Genomic DNA, 23,927 nt, shown 5'->3' on the forward strand with positions numbered 1-23,927 from the left:
CCCGAGGCTCAGATAACCAGGGCCGGCGGAAGCTTGCGCTGCCAGCAGTGGCAGCAGCAGAGGTGTGATGGGGGCATTGCCTTCCCCTGATCGCCAGATCACCTCCTACCCCTGAGGATTCCCAGACTGTGAGAGGGGGCAGGCCGGGCTGAGGGACCGCCCTCCAGTGCATGAATTTTCATGTACCGGGCCTCTAGTATGACAATAATAATTTATTTCTCATTCTCATGAATGTGGGCCAACTGGAATTCAGCTGGTAAACTGATTTGAGTTGGCTTCACATTGTAGTTTGGGGCCTGGTTTGCTCTCCATGCCTCTTATACTCCTTGGACCAGTGGCTACCAAATGCATGTTCTATTCCTAGTGAAAGGCAGGAGTGCAAGGAGAACAAGCCTAATCTCACAAGCAAGAGTATAGCCTCTCCTCATACCATCTGCTAAGGTTCCTTTGGTCATGGAAAATCACATGACCAAGCCCAACATCAATGGCAGGGACTACAAAGCCACATGACAAGGGGGTGGATTCTGAAGAGGTGAAGACTGGGGGTGACAATGCATTTTATCACAGCGCCTAGCCCCGTGGTCAGCAAACTGTGGCTCGTGAGCCACATGCGGCTATTTGACCCCTTGGATGTGGCTCTTCCACAAAATACCATGGCCTGGGCGAGTCTAATTTGAAGAAGTGGCATTAGAAGAAGTTTACGTTTAAAAAAATTTGGCTCTGAAAAGAAATTTCAGTCATTGTACTGTTGGTATTTGGTTCTGTTGACTAATGAGTTTGCTGACCACTGGCCTAGCCAAATAAAATGCTAATCTATTTGGGAAGCCTCACACTTGTCAAAATTCTACATCTATAACTAACTGTGGTTAGAGTCAGAAGTTCCTCTGGGCCACGACTTATGCCTGGAGAATCTCTAAGTTTTCTTACCATTCTCAGATCCTGTGTTAACATTTTAGTGCGGCAAAGGGCCTTGGATATAGATAATATAATTCAGGAGTTTTCAGCTTAGATGAAACTGGGGGTATCATATGTTTTTAAGTAATAGGAATGGGGTACTAAGGAGGTGATGGGGAGAAGGCATGCGTAGACTGAAAAAATACCTCATAATTCTGTAATTCCCTACATGCACATCTAACAGTCATTAGAAGAACACCCATATGGTACTGTCTCCTTTATTTCCTGATAAAGAAACAGATCCAGAGCAGCTAAGGTACCTGAGTTCACACAGCTCTTTAATGGCAGATGGGTTTAAAATGCAGGCTTCTTGACTAATTTAAGTGTCTCTATGCTTTTCATAGTTAGGCATATATATCATTGTTAAGTGATGACATGGGTTTTGTGATTACAAGACACTGAACAGCTGTAGTTGAGAATGATATATTTTTGCTATTCTCTTTCATTGGTCGTAAGTCATATTTGTGATGGAAGAAATCATGAAAAAATGTGCTCATCGGGGAGTCTACATTTCAACAGAATCTTTTAGAACCGAAGGTCATTTATGAGTCATGAGTTTGTGTGTGTATATAAAGCAAGGGCCATCTCTCTTTTAAAAGTTAGATACGCTTGGTAATCAGTGTTTGTTTTTTATTTTTTAGCAAGACTGATTAGATCAGTCTCAAGTTGCACATGTTATGATTGAGATCCTAGACTTTCCTGATGTATCCCAGTGGTATTGCTGTCTCGTCAGTGCTGTGCAAGCTCAAACAGTCTGTTCTCACTCCCATGTTGGCCTTAGTGCTTATGTGAGCAATCCTATTGATAGAATGAATGGGAGGTTTACACTAATGCATCCTGACTGTTGTGTGGTTGAGATCGCCGCAGGCTGTGAAATCCGGTCTGCAGGACAGAAATGCTAGACTGATCACAAGAGAGGAAGGACCCGATTATTTTTACTAGCATGATCCTTCTGTCATTTCAGAGGAAGCCGAGTATGGACATTAGGGGGCAGTGTTTAAAAAGTTATAATCCACTAGGAATTTCATTTTGAGAGACCTTTATGATTTTCTTCATGCCTCTGGATAGAGAGAATATCCAAAAGGACCTATTTATACTTTTTTTAAAAGCCACCATTCTGTACCTCTCTATACTTTTAGAATTCTATCGGTATTTTCCTTAACAATTTAAAGTTGTACCTTCTTTCCTTTGTATACTCTGAGCATGTTATTAGTTATAAAAATTCATCAGTATGAATTTCGTATACCACATTTAAAATATTTCCTTTCTTCTCATTTACTTCATTATTCTTTCTTTCCAGAAGGACAAACATTGCATTATATTTTTGACTGGACTAATTTTGTGGTAGGAACAGTACCTATGCCCTTTAATTACACACCCTCCCCCCCCCCTTTTTTTTTTTTAAGGAAAGAAGTTTGGAAAGTGCCTTTTTGTTTTTTGTGAATTTCCCAGTGGCATTTCCTTAATCTCTGTCCTTGTATGGACAGATTGCAGGGTTCTCCGTGGGTCACAGGAGGACCTCTCAGGGAGATGGAAGTGAGTTAATGGGTACCAAAAAGCCTGGATTCATTGGGGTAGGTGCAGTCCTGCATTGGAGCCTTCTGTGTGGCTGAAGCTCTGAGGTGGCTCTTTGTCTTATAGGGAGCTTTGAAGGATCCTCAGAGACCTCAGACTGAAGTTTTCCCCCTTCAGGCTGTGTGTGTGTGTGTGTGTGTGTGTGTGTGTGTTTTCCTTATAAAGAGTCTGTTCAGGTCACCTTATCCTATAAGCAGCCCTCCTGGGTAAAACTCCCTTTAAATGAACTAGTTCTGCTCTCCTGCTAGTCTGCTTGGCCCACAGGGAAAACTTCCCTTCCTCTTCTTCACCACTGGAGGAAGTACAGTTCACTCCCAGGGCTGTTAGTTCTGCAGCCTTTAACTGATGTAGCCATAGTCCCTTGCGTTTGACATAATTTTAAGCACATGTCAGGTTTTTGGTAATTTCAAAATCTCAGAACACAGGCTAAGATTTCAGATACTTTTTATCTCTCATGTGGCTTGAAGTAAAGGGGAGGCGGTTTGCTCCTTCCCTACGACAGAGTGAAATGACAATTCTTCCTAAGGAAATCCTTACTAAAAGTCTCACTTACCTTTCTACAATACCTTTTCTTGTGTACTCACAAACGCATGATAAACTAAAGAGAGCAGATTTCATAGCATGACCTGCATTGTGTTCTGGCACTTAGGAATTCTGTGTTTGAAGCCTCAGCTGAAATTTATTTTGTTGAAGAAATATGTTTTTCAGGTGGTAGAGTAAACCTGAAATATCTGTCTTCAAAGCTTTTAGAATAGAGATATAATATTTCCTAAGATAAAAGTGTTTTAACTCATTTCCTATACATTGTCAGTTATTTAAACAAATGAAAAGGTCAAGCTTCTCCAGATATAGAATTCTAAATAAATATATTTTTCCAATAGCAAACACCACGTTGAAGCCAATCCTGTCTTGTTCCTGGGATAAGGAACATTATTAAAGTTTTCTTTGGAAACTCCTTATGAAACCGTAGGATTAAAAACATAGACAAATCTACTGGATTAGAACATAGACAAAATGAGTCCCCGAAATGATGCAGTGGATACCATCTCATGACATGATTTTATTCATATGAATGTATGTTTGAACTATTCAAGTTCTAAGATACTTTGATTTTTCTTGATTGTCCAATAAAAGAGAAATCCAAGACTTGAAAAGGAGTTTGATTTGTTTCTTCAATGCTTTCAAATTCCAGAAGCAAGACTTAGCCTGGGCCTAGGAATATGGTGTAAAACTAGAGTTAGTTGGTTTTACCTTTTGTCTCTGATTTCTAACTAGTGGCTCCCAAGTTAAAAATCTTTTGGGGAACAGAGGCCAGCAAGGGGGAAAAAGATGACAATGTTAGTTAATGTCAAAACAGTAGTTATTTCAGAACTTTCACAAGTTAAATATTTCATAGCCTGTGCCAGATAAACATGCCAAGACTTAACCACCATAGAAAAACTCTGTCGTCAGAACTGAATTGTTTCTCCTTTTAGTAATAGGCCTGGGAAATAAATCCATAAATTTAAAGAAGCAGTGCTAGACAAGAAGAAATGCCATACTTAAATAGGTGAAAAAAATAAATGTTAGATAAAATTTATATAGCATTTATTTCAGGAATGCTAATGATTTTTTCTGGTTAGCATTATTGCAGTATAGCCTTCAGCCCATTATTTGAACCATAGTATCTTTTTTGTTTTAAATATATTTTTATTGATTTCAGAGAGGAAGGGAGAAGGGGGGAGAGAGAGAGATAGCAACATCAATGATGAGAGAGAATCATTGATGGGCTGCTTCCTGCATACCCCCTACTGGGGATTGAGCCCACAATCCAGGCATGTGCCCTTGACCAGAATCAAACTCAGTACTCTCTAGTCTGCAGGTTCATGCTCTATCCATTGAGCAAAACTGGCTAGGGCGACTATTAATTACTTTAAAAAAATATATTTTATTGATTTTTTACAGAGAGGAAGGAGAGGGATAGAGAGTTAGAAACATCGATGAGAGAGAAACATCGACCAGCTGCCTCCCTACTGGGGATGTGCCCGCAACCAAGGTACATGCCCTTGACCGGAATGGAACCTGGGACCCTTCAGTCCGCAGACCGACGCTCTACCACTGAGCCAAACTGGTTTCGGCGACTATTAATTACTTTTGATCTTTGTGATTAAATATACTATGGTTCAGCCATAGGATCTAGACTAGTCAAAGAGTTTTATATGCTTTTCCTCCCTCCTTCTCTCCCTCCCTCCTTCTCTCCCTCCCTCCTTCCTTCCTTCCTTCCTTCCTTCCTTCCTTCCTTCCTTCCTTCCTTCCTTCCTTTCTTCCTTTAAAACATTTTATTGTTGAAAGTATTACATATATGTCCCCTTCCCCTCTAGCCTGCCCCTGCCCCCTAACCCCTGCCCTAGGCCTTCACCACCCTATTGTCTGTGTCCATAGGTTATGCATATCTGCATACAAGGTTTTCCAGCTACCCACCCTCCCCCACCTTCCCTCTGAGATGCCATGTCTCTGTACCCACTCCATTTATTTCTTATTAAATGCAAATAATATTTAGAGATAGCTGACGGTTTGGTAGCTAATGGTTCAGATTTTGGAGCTGATATTTCTCCATTAGTAGGTAGAGGTAGATGACTGCAACCCATAGTCCAAACTTTTAAGGAAATACCAGGCTAAAATTCCCTTTTGTAGGACAGAGATTATGTGGGTCTAAAATAAAGTTTTCTTACAGCTTTCATCTACAGGAGAAAGCCCGTTTTACTTTCCTTACTTGTTTTGGGAAATCCTAGTGTTCTAAAAAGGATTTTAATGTTTTATTTTTCATTTTGTCTTGTTGCAGATATATAGTTAGTTTACCAGACAGCATTAAGGATTATGCCTAGCTCATACCCTTTTTATGTGAGAAGGAAAAAGGGATTACAGGTCAGGCCACATGCACGGATATTCCTGATGGAGTTTCCTTTTCCATGCTGACTGTCCACTGGGATGCTGGTATTTCCTTTCTCTCTCAATATAGATTGAACGGCAAATTGTTTATAGAATCTGTATCTGAATTTTCAGCAGAGGTTTATTGCATCAAGGTTTTTAGTCTCTTGCTTTAACTACCTGATACTATTATTAGACTCGTGCCACAGATACTGTGTGAAGTCTGCCCTCTCTCCTGCCAGCCACCCCACCGTGAATTGCTTCCAGAATTATTGTCTCCACCCTGCTCATAGTTATCAAAGCATCCCAGCATGCTGTGCCGCCTACAAATCCTCATTTAATTTCTCCTCTGTGTACTAGAAATTGGTAGCCCATGAATGGCTGTGGGAAAGTGAATTTAGGGCTGATGGAGGACCTAAATTCTGGTTCTGGAAAATTTGGAGGTTTTTTTTTTTTTTTTTTTTTTTGTTTTTTTTACATGCAGTTTATGGATTCTAGAATTAATGACTGTACCAGGCTATTCTTGGAAAAACTTGCATTTGTGGCAGGAGATGTTTAGCTATTTGCCACTAATCCTTATAGAAAAAAAAAAAAAAAAGTAGTTAACAAACTGCCACTAGTGTCCCTTGCGTCTTGCATGGTTAGGGATTTGCATCCCAAGAACAATTTATACAATTAAAAAAATCCATGAAAGCAAGAGTTGCTCTGTGAAATTATTTTATTTTACTCTTTGGTTTACTGTGCATATATACTACTTTGTAGCAGTTATGCGTTTATTAAATAACTAGAGGCCTGATGCACGAAGGTTCATGCAAGAATGGCCCTTCCTTCTCCTGGCTGCCGGCATCGGAGCTGCCTTTCTGCCTTCCCACGCTGCCCAGAGGCCCAGAGCGGCTGGGGTGGTATGGAATGTCTGCATTGTGGCATTGAGACAATGCAAGTGCCCCACCCCGCCCCGCCCCTGGCCACTCGGTGCCTGCATATGCAAAGTAACCCACCATCTTCGTTGGGTTAATTTGCATACTCACTCCTGATTGGCTGGTGGGCATCGTGAAGGTACGGTCAATTAGCATGTTACACTTTTATTAGGTAGCTAGAAGCCTGGCTCCTAGTGCTCCAAATGAGAGAAAAAAAAAGGGTATTAGAATTAGCTATCATCATGATCAGTCACCTCAATTGTAAAAGTCTGGTCACCTTATTTCTTAAGGAGATAGTGAAGGGGCCAGCTCCATGGAAATTTGCCATGAATGAACCTTTCTTTACCAGGTGTGCTGATAGTAGGGGTGATGATTCCATTCTTTGTATGTTTCAAACAAACATCTAATAGGTACAATAAAACAAAAATTAAAACTCGTCAGCAAGGACTGAAATAAAAAACCAGTGCAGGTAATACCTTAACATAGAAATTAAAAGGGACTTTGTTACAAAAAATATCTTTGAACCCCCCACCCCCCCAAATTTTTGAAAATCTTTTCTTAGAATTCTAAATATTTTACTACTTGCCATATAAAAAGTACCAATTAACTAACTAGGGCCTTGTAAAGAAATGGAAATCTATCCTAATCTCTGACTGGTTGGCCTGTATGATTCTGATTCAGAATAGAACACATGATTTATCCATTAAGAATGTGCTTAATCCTTTGTATCAATCGTGCTTTTAGTGGAAATTGTCCCCTAAACATGGAAGGTGATGGTATCTTCCCTTTAAGTGTTTTTTCCCCCTCTCCCTTCTTCTCCCCCAGTTTTTAATTTAAAATATATATATATATTTTATTGATTTTTTACAGAGAGGAAGGGAGAGAAATAGAGAGCTAGAAACGTCGATGAGAGAGAAACATCGACCAGCTGCCTCTTGCACATCCTCTACCGGGGATGTGCCTGCAACCAAGGTACATGCCCTTGACCGGAATGGAACCCGGGACCTTTCAGTCCGCAGGACGACGCTCTACCACTGAGCCAAACCGGTTTCGGCCAGTTTTTAATTTTTATTGCAGTGTCTCTATAGGTATTTTGATGGGATGTTGAGAGAAAGTATACTGGGATTGCTGTCTGCTGCCATGTTAACCCTGAAATTAGAAGGACCACTTTTGCTACATTTCCTGATATTTTTTAGTCTGGCTCTAATGATATTCCCAGAGTGTTACAGATGTCTATGTACCTCTGGTGCAAAATTAGTATTAATTAAAAACATAAAGCTGGCTTTGTAACCTAACTGTATCAGGGGGAAACTTGGTATTGGTACATGATTTTGTGATAACTCTGTTACCAAGTATTTTCAGGCTATGAGACCAAGTGATAGTCCCTGAGTGATGATGGAGGAATGTATTGCTTAGTCTAAATTATGTGTGGAGAGGACAAAAGCTGAACATCTCTAATCACTTTATCAAGCCCATTTAATTTAGGTCTGCAACAGAAACTACTCTCTGTGCAATGTTTTTCTTTCTTTTCTTTTTCTTTTTAAAAATATATTTTATTGATTTTTTTACAGAGAGGAAGGGAGAGAGATAGAGAGCCAGAAACGTCGATGAGAGAGAAACATCAACCAGCCGCCTTCTGCGCATCCCCCACCGGGGATGCGCCTGCAACCAACGTACATGCCCTTGACCGGAATTGAACCCGGGACCCCTCAGTCTGCAGGCCGACGCTCTATCCACTGAGCCAAACCAGTTTCGGCATGTGCGATGTTTTTCATACACTGTAGGAAGTTTTCAATTCCTGGTAAAATTCGACAAATAAATAGAAATTACATTTTCAACAAAATAATGCCAGCCTCACCTTAGTTTTTTTTTATTCTTAGAAAAACACAGGGTAGCCTTGGCTGGTGTGGCTCAGTTGGTTGAACATCATCCCATGCACTAACAGGTCACTCCGGTTCGATTTCTAATCAGGGTACATGCCCAGGTTGCGGGTTTGGTCCCTGATAGATGTTTCACTCTCACATAGATGTTTCTCTCTCTTCCTCCCTCTCTAAAATAAATAAGAAACATTAAAAAAAAAAAAAAAAGAAGAAGAAAAAAAGAAAAGCAATTGGTAAATTCTCAATTATTTAGTTTTGGATTAGCTACAGAAAAATTTTGAACCTGGCCTGATTCCTGATTCAAAATGTGTGTGTGTGTGTGTGTGTGTGTGTGTGTGTGTGTGTTTTAAATTATTTGTTTATTAATCCTTTCATGAAGAATCCTTTCAATAAAGTCACTGAAAAATCTTTACTCCTTTTTTTTTTTCCAGCATCAATATTGGCCTTTGCAGTCCCCCTGATTTTCTTCATTCTGATCTTATGTTCTTTTCACTGTTTTTTCTTTTCTTTTAAAAAATTTCTTTATTGTTTAAAGTATTACATGTAGTAGTACATATGCCTCCTTTTTCCACCATTGACCTCTCCAGGGCCACCCCCACTCTCCCACATATGCCCTCACCCCTAGTGTCTGTGTCCATTGGTTATGCTTATATGCATGTACACAAGTCCTTTGGTTGATCTATTACCCTCATCCTCTCACTTCCCCCATCTTCCCTCTGAAGTTTGACGGTCTGTTCAATGCTTCTCTGTCTCTATTTTTGTTCATCAGTTTATGTTGTTCATTATATTCCACAAATGAGTGAGATCATGTGACTTTTATCTTTCTCTGACTGGCTTATTTTGCTTAGCATAATGCTCTCCAGTTCCATCCATGCTGTTGCAAATGGTAGGAGTTCCTTCCTTTTTACAGCAGCTTAGTATTTCATTGTGTAGATGTATCACAGTTTTTTTAATCCACTCATCTGCTGATGGGCACTTAAGGTGTTTCCAGATCTTAGCTACTGTAAATTGTGCTGCTATGAACATAGGGGAGAATATGTCCTTTCTGATTGGTGTTTCTGATTTCTTGGGATATATTCCTAGAAGTGAGATCATTGGGTCAAATGGGAGGTCCATGTTTAATTTTTTGAGGAAACTCCATACTATTTTTCAGTGGCTGCACCAGTCTGCAATCCCACCAGCAGTGCACGGGGTTCCTTTTTCTCCACATCCTTGCCAGCATTTTTCATTTGTTGATGATAGCCATTCTGACAGGTGTGAGATGGCATCTCATTGTCATTTTGATTTGCAATAGTTTTTCATACACTGTAGGAAAACGTGACTTTGAGCATGTTTTTATATGTCTCTTGGCCTTGATTTTTTTTTTTCATGAGGTCCTCTTAGGCCATGTCTTATAAGTCTATGTTTGGGTTCATTTTTCTTTGGTTAACCCACATAATCATAAGTCATGCCAAAGCTAGTTATCTTGCCACCACCAAGATGGGTTCTGAATCCAACTACAAAAATGACATCAGGTGTGGTCTTAAGACATTTTGATTAGTTTTTCTTGAATTTCTGTCAGGGTGAAGGACATCAGTGACCATTTGTTTCTGCTGAAGTAGTCTGTTGGTCATGAACTTCCTGGTCCGGAGAGTTACTGTGTCATTCATGAATGTAGTCAGTTTTCAAGCAGCCAGGGGTGAAAAGAGCTTTTTTTTTTTTTTTTTTTTTTTTTTTTTTTTTTTTTTTTTTAATAGTTCTTAGGTAAAATGTTTTGAATTATTTTCCTTTGCCATCGTTAGGATTGTGGAAAAAATGTAAATTTATCTTAATACTTGTTTAGCTGAAATAATGAGTGAGATAAGTATATTGAAATGAATCCATGTTTTAATATTGAAGATGCACCAGATGGACAACTTTTGTTTTGGTTTTTGGAGTCAGTATCTTTACCATCCAGTGGAGATACCAAAGATATGAGTATGGTTAGATCTTCTCTTAGGATTTATCACGTTAATCCTAAAAAAGAAATGCAATTTTTATCACTTTGTATTGGTAAATGTACTTTGTAATGATCATTTACTAGATATCTAATTATCAAATAAGCCAGATGTTTACATTAGCTATGTTTTAAAAAATATTTTTATTAATTACTGGATTTTATTTGATATCTTTCTTACTTGGATTCCTTTTAGTCTTTTGTTTCATTGATCTCTATTAAATAAAGATAGTGACATTACTTAACTAAATATTTTTCTCTTGGCAATGGAACAAGGCTAAAGGTGATTCTTGTTAATGTATCAGCCAATTGAGTTATTCATTTATCTGAATTTAATTTGAGATGATATTTAGTCTCAGTGAAGAGAATAGTACTGAACATTTTTGTATTTTGCTTAAAATGTCCTTTCACAGGCTGACGTATGCTGCTATTTAGAGTGTGGGAATCTTGCTGTCAGGAATTAGTTTTATGTGAGAGTCTGGCTGGATTTTTATTTTCTTTTCTACTCATAGAGTGTGTTTAATATTTCTGTCACTTATAATTTGATTTTGTTCCTAAAAATGATAAATAGATAACAGTAGTAATTCTCTTTATTCTTTAATGATTTCAAGGACATCCCAAAATGTGAGCTTCATTTGTCTTATAGAAAATGTTGACTCTTAGCCGAAACCAGTCTGCAGACTGAAAGGTCCCAGGTTTGATTCCAGTCAAGGGCGTGTACGTTGGTTGCGGGCACATCCCTGGTAGGGGGTGTGCAAGAGGCAGCTGGTCAATGTTTCTCTCTCATCGACGTTTCTAGCTCTCTATCTCTCTCCCTTCTTCTCTGTAAAAAATCAATAAAGTATATTAAAAAAAAAAGAAAATGTTGACTCTTGGGATATAGATATAATTGCTGATATAGCATCATAGTGATCTGTCATTCTGCTGTTAGGGTCAATTTGCATATTATCCTTTTATTATATAGGATTATTGCACCTAAATTATCTTTATTAGTTGGCTTTATGGAGTTCTTGGGTTAAGTGCTAGTTTTGATTGTTTAGCAGGTTTGTAGGGAGGGAGATGTCTTGCTATAGTGAAATTTACAGGAATTTCTCATTGGAATCTTGCTGAGGTATGTAATCTTGTAGAAAGGTGCATATCTTACAGGTTAGAAATGCTATATTCTTACCCCGAGCGACAAAGAAAAAACACACACCAAAATGAGGTATGACTGTGAGAATACTAATTGTTGTGCATATGACAGAAGTACAAACCCTAATAAATGGAAGGTCTGATTGTGGGAAAACTATAAAAGGAATAGGAAAGTTTTTTTTACAATGCCAACAGGAAAAGTTGAGTGATAAACCATAAGAATGTGAAACTTTGGCTCATTTGCCAAATACATCTTATTTAATTGTCAAGTGGAGGAAGAAGGCTTAAGAGAAATATCTACAAAACAAAGCACACAAGTGAAAAAATAAAACACTTATTAGAGAACTGGCTCTTTAATATGTTTCTGAATTAATCCTATAAAGTAGAAGAGGCAAGGAGATTCTTCAAAATAGAATAGAATTCTCCTGTTCAAGTGGAGAACAAGACTAGGAAACAGAAAACTTGAGTGTTAGTTATAGTTTTGCTATTGATGGGCTTTATGGCATTGGACAAGTTCCTTAACCTCTCTAGGCCTTAGTTTTCTCATCTAAAAAGCAGGAATTTTTGCCCCAGATTCATTCAGTTCTAATATTCCTTGCATGTCATTTTTAAGTTTATTTTTTTGACATTTTATTGTGGAAAATTAAAAAATCACATTAAAGGAGATAGAGTAGTATAATGGCTCTTGGCACATGTAACCCAACTCAATAATGACCATAGCCAATCTTATTTTGTTTACAAAGCCACCTCTTTTCCATCTCTCTAGTAGTTTAAAAGAAAATTTTATATATTTTTATTTCTAAGTATTTCAAAATATATCTGAAAGAAAAGAACTCTTTTTAAAGCATAAATATCCAATGTTGTCACATGGAAATAAAAAATAACCACAATTTGTCATCATCATGAAATATGTAGTTGGTTTTCAGATTTTCCCAATTCTCTTGCTCATTCTTTTTACAATTTGTTAATTTGAAATGGGATCCAAATTAAATCCAATTATTACAATTGATTGATATGTTTCTTAAAGCTTTAATTTTTAGCTCCTCCTCGGTCTTTTTTTTTTTTTTTTTCTCTTACAGTTTATTTGTTGGGAAGTTTGAATTTTGCTGCTTCTCATGTTGTTTAACTTTTGATTTTTCTTTATAAATTGACACATTTGTGGGCTCGCTCAGATTTAAACTTTTTCGGGCGTCAAGAATATTTTATAGAAGGAAGTTTGTAGTTCCAGCAGAAGGCACATAAGGTCTAGCTGTTGATGTTTTGTGATGTTAACAGCCATTGATGATGATTAATTACCTAGATCTCTTCATTAGGAGCTACAAATGAAGCTATTCTACTTATGCCATTCCTTCTTCATATATTGGTTGGAAAATTTCTATAAAGGGAATATTCTCCTCATCAACAATTTGATTACCCTGAAGTATAGTTCATTTAGTAAAGGCAGGAGAGATGTAAATTCATTCCATTTACCAATTGTCATGATGATGAATTTATTCCCTAGTATCCCTCCAAAGGTGACTGGTGATTAAAAAAATCATTATAAACTCACACATTTTAACAAATTTGATGTGTATCAGTCCATTCAAGCTATTATCCTTATTGATACTTAAATTATTTCATTATTAGGCCAGTAGGTGCCTTTTCAAGATGGCTTCTGCATCCTTTTGATGATCAATTGTCTTTGATTATTGGTATAACAAGATATTCTAGGTGTACTTTGTACGTTTCCTGCCCCATCCTGGATTCAACTATTTCCTGAAGGAATCTTAATTACTTTTTTTTTTGGGGGGGGGAGGTTAATTTTATATTTTAATTTTTTATAATTCTTTGTTGTTGAAAGTATTACATATATCTCTTTTTTCCCCCATTGCTCCTCCCCCCCTCCCCCCAGCGTTCCTACCCCCTTAATGCCTTTTAGTGGGAAATGGTATTTAGAAACCATAATCTAGATATCAGGGATGCTAATTGCTATTGGGTTAGTCTTTGCTTCTAGGTCTTTTCAGTAGATAGATAAGAAAATAAATATATTTACAAAATTAAATGTATCATGAGTTCATAATTTATCATTTTAATTCAGAAACAATCTTCATACCAGAAAGTGAGCAGAAACAGAACCCAGATACTTGTATACATTTTGAAAGATTCTATTCTTTGTTGTCAAATATTTTGTTGCATTCTGTTCTCCTTTTATGTAAAAATATACTGTTGGAGTTTCTGTAGCTGCTGAAATGTTAATATCTAGCTGATAGCCATGATATTAATTTTAAGCATACCTGTTCTGTTTTTGAATTTATTACCAAGTTAGGTCCTAGTCTTCTAAAAACCTCCTTCTTTCCTGTTCTTGATAGCCCATTATCGACTAGGTCTTTATCTTAAGAGTTCTTTGTTTACAAGACAGACCAGGAGGTGGGAGTTATAAGTAAAATGGAATGTGCAGAGGCCCAGAGGAATGAAAGAGCCTTGTATATTTGGAGGACAGTTATACTAAGTGTGAGTTGTTTTAGAGAAGTGGCAGAAGATGACATATGGAGTGGAGAGGGGCCAGGTTACAAATGACTCAGTGTGTCATACTAAGAAATTATGATTTTTATCCTGAAGGCAATTTAATAAAAATTTTATAAGGGAAATGACTTGATCAGAATTACATATTCAAAAGGCATTTATAGCCGTGTGAGGAATAAACTGAGGTGAGGGACCAGGTAGTAAGCTATAAAGAGGCATAACGTTTTAAATGGATTTTTGAATTATTTGGCAGATCAAATAATAATGAATTAGGGATTAATTGGTTATGGACACAAACTGAAGGAAAACTGTCCAGGATGACTCGTAGGGTTTTGGGTTTTGCAGATGTGTGGGTGATGTGTCATTCAGTAAAACAGTAAATGTGGAAAATGACTGGTTGGGTTGGTGGCATGTGAGTGTGACTGAGGTGGCATCTGAGTCTGTTTGGGGCATCTTCAACTTGAGCTACCATGGACTTTTGGTGGAAATATCCACACGTGCACACAAAAAAAACCCCAAAAACTTTTTATGTTTTAGGGCCCAGACTTGCTACTTCTTATTAGTGTGACCTTAGACAGGGCACTTAACCTTCTAAGACAGCTTTTATAGTTGTAAAAAAGAGATAATGGTACCTAACTCATAGGGTTGTTGTGTGAATTAAATGATCTAGTGGACAAACATTTAATAGAGTGCCTAATACATGGTAACTCAATAAATATTGTTATCATTCTTGATATGGGTGTTTCTAATATCTTGTTTGGGCCATGGTATGGATTAGATGCACAGAGAATGAAGAGAGAGAGGACCAGATATGGCCTACTAGGGAATGTGAACAGTTTATCCTGGGAAATTTAGTAGTCCGGATCTTCTTACTATGCCCACTACCCTAAACAGATTATTCCACATATTATTGGAGGAAATGCAGTGTAATCTTTGCCTTCTACCCAAAGAATAAGTGCTAGGTTAGGTAAGTATTAAGTAAGATAAACGTTATTTCTATTTCCTTAGCTCATTTATTCAAACTCATTTGTTCACACATTTACTGAGATACCCGTAGACATTGTAGGCGCTGAAAAGATATGGCAGAGAACAAACACTTGTCACAGCTCTCATGGTGCTTGCATTCTAAAGGAGAGGCAGGTATTCATTAAAAAAAATAAAAAAATATCAGAGAGTGATAAGTGCTATAGAGAGAATGGAAATATGATAAAATGTCAGAGTTCCTAAGAGTTTATTTTCGATTGGGCGCGCAGGGAAGGCCTCTTTGTGGTGATATATGTAAGATCAACAGCAGCCAGCCATGGGGAGAGTGGAAGGAAAACACACCCATATTCTAGGCAGTGCAAATGCCTCAGGGCAGGATAAGCTGTTGGGTGTATTTAGAGAACAGAAAGAAGGCCAAAGGAAATCGAGGGAGAGGGCAGTGGGAAAATGATGAGAGACAGAGAGGAGATAGCTACCAAGTCATGAAGGACCCTGTAAGCCAGGATAAGTAGCTCAGATTGACTCTAGGTGACTTGGAAAAGCCTTTAGAAAGCTGTAGGCAGGAGAGTAGCGTGCTCTGATATACGTTTTAGGAAGATCACTCTGATTAGAAGAGGCCACTATGAGGAAGGGAGGTCAGAAACAGGTGGCTAATGAAACAGTCTAGATGGGACTTTACTTATTTTGTTCTCCTGTTTTCGGGCCAAAGCCCCATTCTGAAGCTCCTCGTTGCATGGAAGTCTCCAAGGCATCCTTGAATTGACGCCCCTCAGGAGAATTGTGCTGATAATCTATGTGCTGTGGGCCTGGAGAGAGAGAAAACAAGCAGTGATTACCAACTGAGGGTCTTTAACCAGGTTTTTAGCTATGGGCTCACGAATGGGGTTTTAGAAGTGCAAGCGTATGTAGGAAGGATGTATAGCTTCTTACCAGTTTGTCAGAGGGACCTTTGACCTCTAAAAGATTAACCAATGACTGATAGGCAGAGTGTTGAGAGCTGTGGGAGAAGGTGTCATAGGCATTACAGAAAACAAAAGCACCAATGAAGCTTCTGCTTTTAAGAGCTCATAAGTTAAACACAGTTAGACACTAGAAAAATGAGTGAAACCAGAAGTGGGCAGGTCAGATCACCTGGTATTCAGGGAACATTAAAAGATGAAATGTCTTTGCCTGGCCGGCATGGCCTGAAAACCAGCAGGTCATGGTTTGGTTCTTGTCTGGGCACATGCCCAGTGTGTGGGCTTGATTCTCAGTAGGGGGCATGTAGGAGGCAGCCGATCAATGATTCTCATTGTTGATGTTTCTATATCTCTCTTCCTCTCTGAAATCAATAAAGATATATTAGAAAAAGAATAAAATATATTTTCCCTTTAGCTTCCTTCCCTTGCATTTTTAGTTATAAGTCTAGAAATTCGTTTTGCTCTGTATTAAATGTTCATAAAAGCCACAAGATGGCGAGGTTGCTCCTTAAAATAAATGTGAGCACCTGAGGGATTGGAAGGGGGTGAGGAGGAAGGGGGTGAGGAGGAAGGGGGTGAGGAGGATTGGAAGGGGGTGAGAGAGAGAGAGAGAGAGAGAGAGAGAGAGAGAGAGAGAGAGAGAGAGAGAGAGAGAAAAGAGGGAGTTAGAGAAGGAGAAGGAAGAGAGTGAGAGAGAGGGAGAGGGAGAAGTGTTTCTCTGATTTTCTGTAACCTTTCAGTTTTCTTATCTCCTTACTTGATTATAAACTAGAACTAAATTTTTCCTCTTTAATTTTGATTTTGATCATGGTTGTTTCTGGATCATAAAATTTACAATTAAAAAGAACTATCTGGCTCCCATGCTTATCATTTTTCAGCTCTTTATTAAATTATTAATAAATAATTCATTCCTCACATTGCCAACAGAGTAATCTTTGCAAACTACCATTTAGGTAATGTCAGTTCTCTGCTTTAAAATTTTCTATTTATTGTCATAAATATGTGTTGATAGTTCTGGTAGTTAAGGTACATATAATGCAAAAAGATAGGATAACTTTCGATTCATACTACAAAATATATAATATATATTTTATTGTTATCATTTTTTCAAAAATGAACAAGTACAAAAACTTTTGATTTGAATGGGTTATTAAACAACATAATTGCAGCGCTTAGACTATTTATTCTCATCGTTTCATCGTACCTCAAGGCAGGTTTTGTTTTCTCAATATTTTGTGGAAAGGGCAAGCTACTATATTATTAGCATATTAATCAATGAAAATTTACTATAACTAAGTATATTTAGCTCTCCTACTAAAGTGTATTTTGTTTATACTGTTTTATTAACTTGAATTCTCATAATAAATCTATGAGATAAATGTGACTATTGTCACAGTGGTTCAGGGAGGTTAAAGGAATTGTCGAAAATATAGTCCCTTTGCAGAGCTATAATTTGAATCCAAATGTTTTCATGCCATACTCCCTGCCTTCACAAGCGTTCCTTTATTTTTCTCTTTAATAGAAATACTTGGAAGTTAGAACTTGCATTGCAAGGCAAGCACTACAATGCGCTTTTCCTTAGCAAGCTGTTTTCTGAGCGTGTTTTAGGTGGGCCCTTGTTTGGAAGACTCCATTTGCAGTTGTGATGGTGAGGGTTTCCGTTAGTCACTTGATGGATTAGGGTCTTGGCCTGAGCACCTGATTTTCCCTTCTTGGAGCAGACTGGCTCTTAATTTCATTTCTTGCTTTACAGTTGGGATACCAGGTTTTAAAGAGCAGCCCCCCAGTGTTCCTGCTGTGTTGGAGGGATTTCTCTCTGCTCCTGGAGGCCTGTCTTATGCCTGGGACACCAGGGCTTCCAGACTGGAAGCGTGGTATAGGGGGCCCTTTACCACTGTGAGCTAGCTGTTCTAGAATCCAAATTCATCCTAAAGCTTGGCACTCATTTCTGCATGGACATTTATGTGGTATATCAGGTTAATTCATTTGAGGGTATTGTATCAACCCGCATCCCAGGAATAAATTCCACTTGATCATGGTGTATGATCTCTATAGTGTATTGCTGGATTCAGTTTACTAATATTTCTTTTAAGATTTTTTTGCTATTATGTTTATCAGGAATATTGATCTATCACTGTTAGGAGATGTTATCATTTTATTCATGCTCAGATTTTTAATCACTTTTACATTTTTTTGTATACTTGAGAGAATAAGCAAACAGAACCGGGGAGATATTGTTTTTTTCTTCACTCTGCATATTGTTTGGTATAGAACAATAATAGCAAATACCTATTGGAGTCTAGAAGGTAAGGTGAATGAGTGAAACAGGCTGAGGCATAAAGGAGTGAGTGGTGGAGACTGGCAAATTGGAGAATTTATGCCCTGTGTAAATGGGAAGATGTTATTTAACTCTTATTGCTGCCATGTGAAAACATGGGCCTAGTTTTTATTTTCTGATTTTTCAGAAAAAGCCAGAAATTTTTTATTTTTTGTGTGCTATCTTCTGATTTTTAAATATTCTAAACTAAATAAAAACATTTGAAAACACTCTTCAGACTAGACTAAAACATTGACACAGGTGTATAGCCACCAGTTTGCTGCCTTCTGGGGTACACCACCATACTTAATTAAAAAAAATATATATTTTATTGATTTTTTTACAGAGAGGAAAGGAGAGAGATAGAGAGTTAGAAACATCGATGAGAGAGAATCATCGATCAGCTGCCTCTTGCACACCCCCCACTGGGGATGTGCCCGCAACCAAGGTACATGCCCCTGACCGGAATCGAACCTGAGACCTTTCAGTCTGCAGACAGACGCTCTACCACTGAACCAAACTGGTTTCGGCATCATACTTAATTTTTATTACTTTCTTCAAGGGACAGTGTTGATGGCAATAGTAACAGAATGCTGCAGGATTTCTGGATACGAATGGTTTTAAACACACCATTGTATTACTATTGCTCTCCTTACGCGGTGCTATGTCTGTTCTCATTGTGGTAGGGTATGGCCAGACAGGCCCACTGTCTCAGCGAGCTGGTTATGATGCTGTGGCCTCTGCTGTCTCTGGTCTGATGCACATCACAGGCCCTGAGGTAGGTATCCTTCTTAAGATTATTCATAATTTTTCACCAGGTGTTCCAAAGGGATTTTCAGTCTTTACTAACCTATTAAAATTGAGTTAATTTTAGAAAGAATCCAAGGAAAGTGAATGACTTACTGAAAATATCTATATGCCCTAATTGTGAATATGGCCTCAATTACCTAATAAAAGAGTAACATGCTAATTGGCCATACCTTCGCAACACTCACCACCCAATCAGGAGTGAGTATGCAAATTAACCCAAGACAAAAAAAAAATGGCAGGTCAATTTGGGTGTCGAGTGGCTGGGGGTGGAGTGGGACGCAGGGTTCTGCACCACCTCAGCCACTCCAGGCCTCCGGGCAGCGGAGGAAGGCGGAAAGGCAGCTCTGGCCAGAGCGAAGGTGGTGCCGGCAGCCAGGGGAAGGAAGGCCCATTCTTGCACGAATCTTCATGTATCAGGCCACTAGTAGGAAATAACACTCTTTTCTTTTTAAAAGTATATTTTATTGATTTTTTGCAGAGAGGAAGGGGGAGGGATAGAGAGTCAGAAACATCAATGAGAGAGAAACATTGATCAGCTGCCTCCCACTGTAGTTGTATATCGTAAGTCTTGAGAAAAATCTTCCTTTTCTTATACCATAGTTTTACAAGAAAATCACCAAGGATTGTTCTGACAAAAGAGTTTCATTAATGTATTAAAAGAGATAAATACATTTAATGTGGTTTCTAAGAGACTATAAAAAATAAATAAGTCATTCTACTAACAATTTTTAGAATTAAAATTTAGTAAAATATAAACAAGGTAAAATATATTTAAAAGAACTTAAGATATATATATAAAATTTTTATTTTATTTGGTTTGGCTTTGCTTGGTAGGAGATAGAGCAAGAAATTCAGCAAATATACAGTAAATATAAATATATTCTTACCACCAACAGATGTTTGTAGTAGTTTGTTGTATTTCTTTAGTGTGTGTTTGCATATACAGTTTTTTCTTCTATTTGACCTTAGAATACTTGAGAAATCATATGATGGTTTTAATTCTTAAATTTCTCTGTTTTCCTCAACCCAATGCTTAAATCAGGATGGAGATCCAGTTCGTCCAGGAGTGGCCATGACTGATCTTGCCACTGGCCTGTATGCATGTGGAGCCATTATGGCTGGATTAATACAAAGATACAAAACTGGAAAAGGACTGTTCATTGATTGTAACCTACTGTCATCTCAGGTACCAATCCCAATAACATTTTAGATAGTCTAGTAAAAGCATGTAGCTGGGTTATACTTTTTCATTCTGCATATAGTGATCACATTTGAAAAAATAGAAAACAAAACAGAAAAACCAAAAAGCTATTTTGTTTTGATGTATTTCATTGTTGTTATATTATAATAACCACAAAAATTTTATTGTATGTAGACATTGCCAGTGAACTAGATTTTAGAGACAGTTTTTATTGTACTAGATCTATTATAAGAGTTTAAGTGTTTCTATTTTATTGTCACACTAGAGGCCTGGTGCACAAAATCGTGCATGGTGGGGGTCCCTCGGCCTGGCCGACAATTGGGCCTGATTTTCCCCAAAGAAAGGTGTGCTTATTTTTTTTTTTTGGTCAAAGGAAGGGGAAATGGACATTGGGGAACCAACCACCAATGTTCAGTATACTAATATACTGTGTTGTTTAAGCATCTAATTCAATAGAGGAAATAAAAAATTCTTTGTAAATTGAAAGTATTCTGCCGATGACTAGTATTAATTTTATTACATTATAAAAATAGTTCCCAGTGTTATAAATGTGCTGAGATGAAAAAGTTGGTTATTGACAGTGATTTCATCATAATTATTATAACTTTTCATAATATAGAAATCTTGACTAACTTCACTTTAGTCTTTTCATTTAACATTCACATACTCCAGATCCAAAAACCAAACCACAAAATAATTAAAATTTGCTTTATGAAAATGAGAAGTGCTATTTCCAGATAGTTTACAAATATGATAACATAATAGGAAACTTCTCCCTTAAAAACAGCATCCATTTCTTTTTTTATATAAATATTCACCTGCATTAAGTAGATTATATTAGCACTTGATTTAATCTGCCTGAAGAATGCCTGTGATTTCATACACTGGTAAAAAAACATACTTTTCTACTCATTTTGATTACATTATAGAACTACAAATGAATGTTTGTAACATTTAACATCAGTTGCTAAAAATGAAATTTTGTACTTCCTCTCTTAAACGTGATCTAATGTACAATATAAAAATCACACTGATTTGAATAGTTGAATACTAGCTACTTATTAACTCAGAGATGATTGCCTCAACCACAACAAAACCATTATATTGTACAGATATGACAGTGGCCGGGATGTGGTTTTTAGTGGGCATCAATTTTTTTGGAGTTTCATGGCTATAAACTTTTAACCCTTTTCATAAAATTCTTTGATTTTTTTTTTAGTCTTAATATGATTTAAAGTTGTCAACTGAAGATTGTCTAACATCAGCATCTAAACAGTAATCTTTAGATAATATTGGTAAATAACAAGGAAGTGGTTTGGGATGTGGTTCCAATTACTCTGTTGCTCTTATTCTTCTGTTGTGGCTTACAGAAATATCTATTGGAAGTTTTAATATCCTTCCTGTACTTAATTGCAACCAGACTCTCATAATTACCACTACAATGAGTTAGTTTTTTTTTTTTAGCACCAAACTTAAATAATTATTTCCCATACAGAATGTTTTGGCATTTTTGTTGTCACTATTCTTTCTCCATGTTTGTTATATTGTTTATATTTAGGGTACATAAAATTTTAACTCTCATTATTATAGCACAATTTTATGGACAAAATTTTGAATTTTAAAAATATATAGTAATCTGAAATTTATCTTTTTGTGTCTTTAGATGCAACCATGTTTTTGCTTTTCTTTTTTGTTCTATATCCCTTTTAATAATTTTCATGAGTTATATTTTACATACCATAAAATTCACTCTATTTCAAGTGACCATGTGATAATTTTCAATAAATGTAGTGAGTTATGCAACCATCACCATAAATCAGGTTTTGAAATAAATACTCATACAGTTCTCTCTGGTCTGGGTGTTCCCCTGAGGCTAGTGGGGAGGAATGGAAGGCTAAGCTGATTCAGAGGAACTCAGGGCCCGTTATGACTTAGGTGGGCCCCAGAAAATGTTGCCTTTGTTGGGTACATTTCTCCATTAGTAATCTAATTATTGTAAGAATTATAATTGCATTGATATAAAGATAAACATAATTCATTATTATGTGTTTAACATTATTGCATTCATTTTTTCTTCTGATTTCAAAAGAAATTAAACACTTTTTTGTACCTCTACAGCACGGGTGGGGAAACTTCTTTCTGTCAAGGGTCATTTGGATATTTATAACCCCATTCACGGGCCATACAAAATTACCAACTTGAAAAATTAGCCTGCTACTTTTGGTCAGACATTTAATTCAGTCACCCCGAATGCCTCGGCAGGGCCAGAGATGATTTCCAAGGTGTTTCATGTCCCACAGCCTGGCGCTCCCCACCCCTAATCTAAAGTGTCCTGGGCCGTAAGCCTATGCTAAACTGGTAAATCAGCTCTAGAATGTGCTAAACCTGTGAGGAAAGACAATTGTTCATCCAAGAAGGACGTGGAAGCTGAAAGTTGAGATTGTGATGAAAGGTGAATAGAAAAAGGAAAGGTAGAGAGGCAACGGTATATGACCAACTAAGTGGAGAGCATTGGAGTAGTGAGAGGGGAAAAAAGACAATGTAAGAAAGTTCAAGAAGTCAGGGAACTGTCAGTATGCATTTGAACTTCCTTTTTTTGAGGAGCTCGATGCATTCCTGCCTTGAAGGCCCTTGTCAGGCTGCTGCCAATTTTTCATGCTAGTCCAGCTTCCATTCTTTAATGAACACTCTCTCTGAAACCTCCCGCTGCTCTATTAATTTAAGTCCGGGGCATACAAATAGATATTAACATCTACCTAATATTAAGAAGAGCAACCAGGAAGATAAAGATATACACACACAAAATGAAAAAGTCAGGTGACTTCCAAGGAAAGGTACAGAGTATTTTAGATAATTTTTTTATTTTATGTTTGTTTATTTATTTATTTATTTATTTATTTATTTATTTATTTATTTTATACTGTTGGTTAGGTTGAATATAGGTGACTACAATACAAATCATGGTTCACCATTTTTAAGAGAAGATGCAGGTGTACTGGTAGGATGCTCAGGTGTTGTGTCATTGAAGTTGTTAGTCGTTATATTCATGGGCATTGCATATTTTTATATGTAAGCCACAAACAAGAGCTTTAACTAGTAGTAATCAATAATACTAGTGGGAGAATATCTCAAGGAGAAGAGAATAAAATGGGAAAATACATTTTATTGTAATCTGATTTAATTCTCTTGTTAGATACTTTAAAACAAGTTGGTGTTTTTAAAATGTGTAAAACAATAGAAAGATAATTAAGATCAAGATATAAAATAGGAGAAAGATCTATTGGTATTGCCAAATATTCCCTGAAATTAGATTTTTTCCTTGTAGACTCTTACAGAAAAATAAATTTAATTGTTCTTAACGGTGGGTTTAATAGTTTTAGGATCACCTATATTCAGGACCCGGATATAGGTCTGGGACCCGGATGTAGGTCTGGGTACTCAGGCATGGTGTAGTCACTAGGGGGCGCTATGGGCCCAGTTGTGAGGTTTGGGGCAAGAGCAGGACCTCGAGATGATGAAAAGCTGGGTAGGATTAGCCTGGTTAATCAGCCTCCAATTAAGGAATAGGCACTGGCTGCCAGTATGGGTCCCAGGAATGGCCTTCTGGTCTCCCACAATGGTCTGCTACCAGGAGATTGGTCTGGGCCCCGGACTGATGTCTGGGTCCTGGGAGAGCTTTTGGGTCCAGGGCGAGATGTCTGGGCCCCTGGGGGCAGTCTGGTACCTCACCTGGACCTCTGGGTTATGGAAATGGTGGTCTTGCTTCCAAATTGAGAAGAACACCCAGGATCCCAGTCTGGAATCTGTGTTTGAGG

The 23,927-nt window shown here is 37.5% G+C and overlaps 1 protein-coding gene across 2 annotated transcripts in view; it reads left to right on the forward strand.

Annotated features, from left to right (window-relative positions):
- SUGCT (succinyl-CoA:glutarate-CoA transferase) overlaps positions 1-23,927 on the forward strand; it is a 432,199-nt gene that overhangs the window by 13,874 nt on the left and 394,398 nt on the right. For both annotated transcript variants that reach the window (XM_036424491.2, XM_045578608.1), the window contains exons 7-8: positions 18,788-18,879; positions 19,954-20,097. In XM_036424491.2, the coding sequence (XP_036280384.1) occupies positions 18,788-18,879; positions 19,954-20,097 (236 nt within the window). The remainder of the gene's footprint in view (positions 1-18,787; positions 18,880-19,953; positions 20,098-23,927) is intronic.

This window comes from Pipistrellus kuhlii, unplaced genomic scaffold (assembly GCF_014108245.1).
Source record: "Pipistrellus kuhlii isolate mPipKuh1 unplaced genomic scaffold, mPipKuh1.p scaffold_m20_p_10, whole genome shotgun sequence".
Classification (NCBI taxonomy): Eukaryota; Metazoa; Chordata; class Mammalia; order Chiroptera; family Vespertilionidae; genus Pipistrellus; species Pipistrellus kuhlii.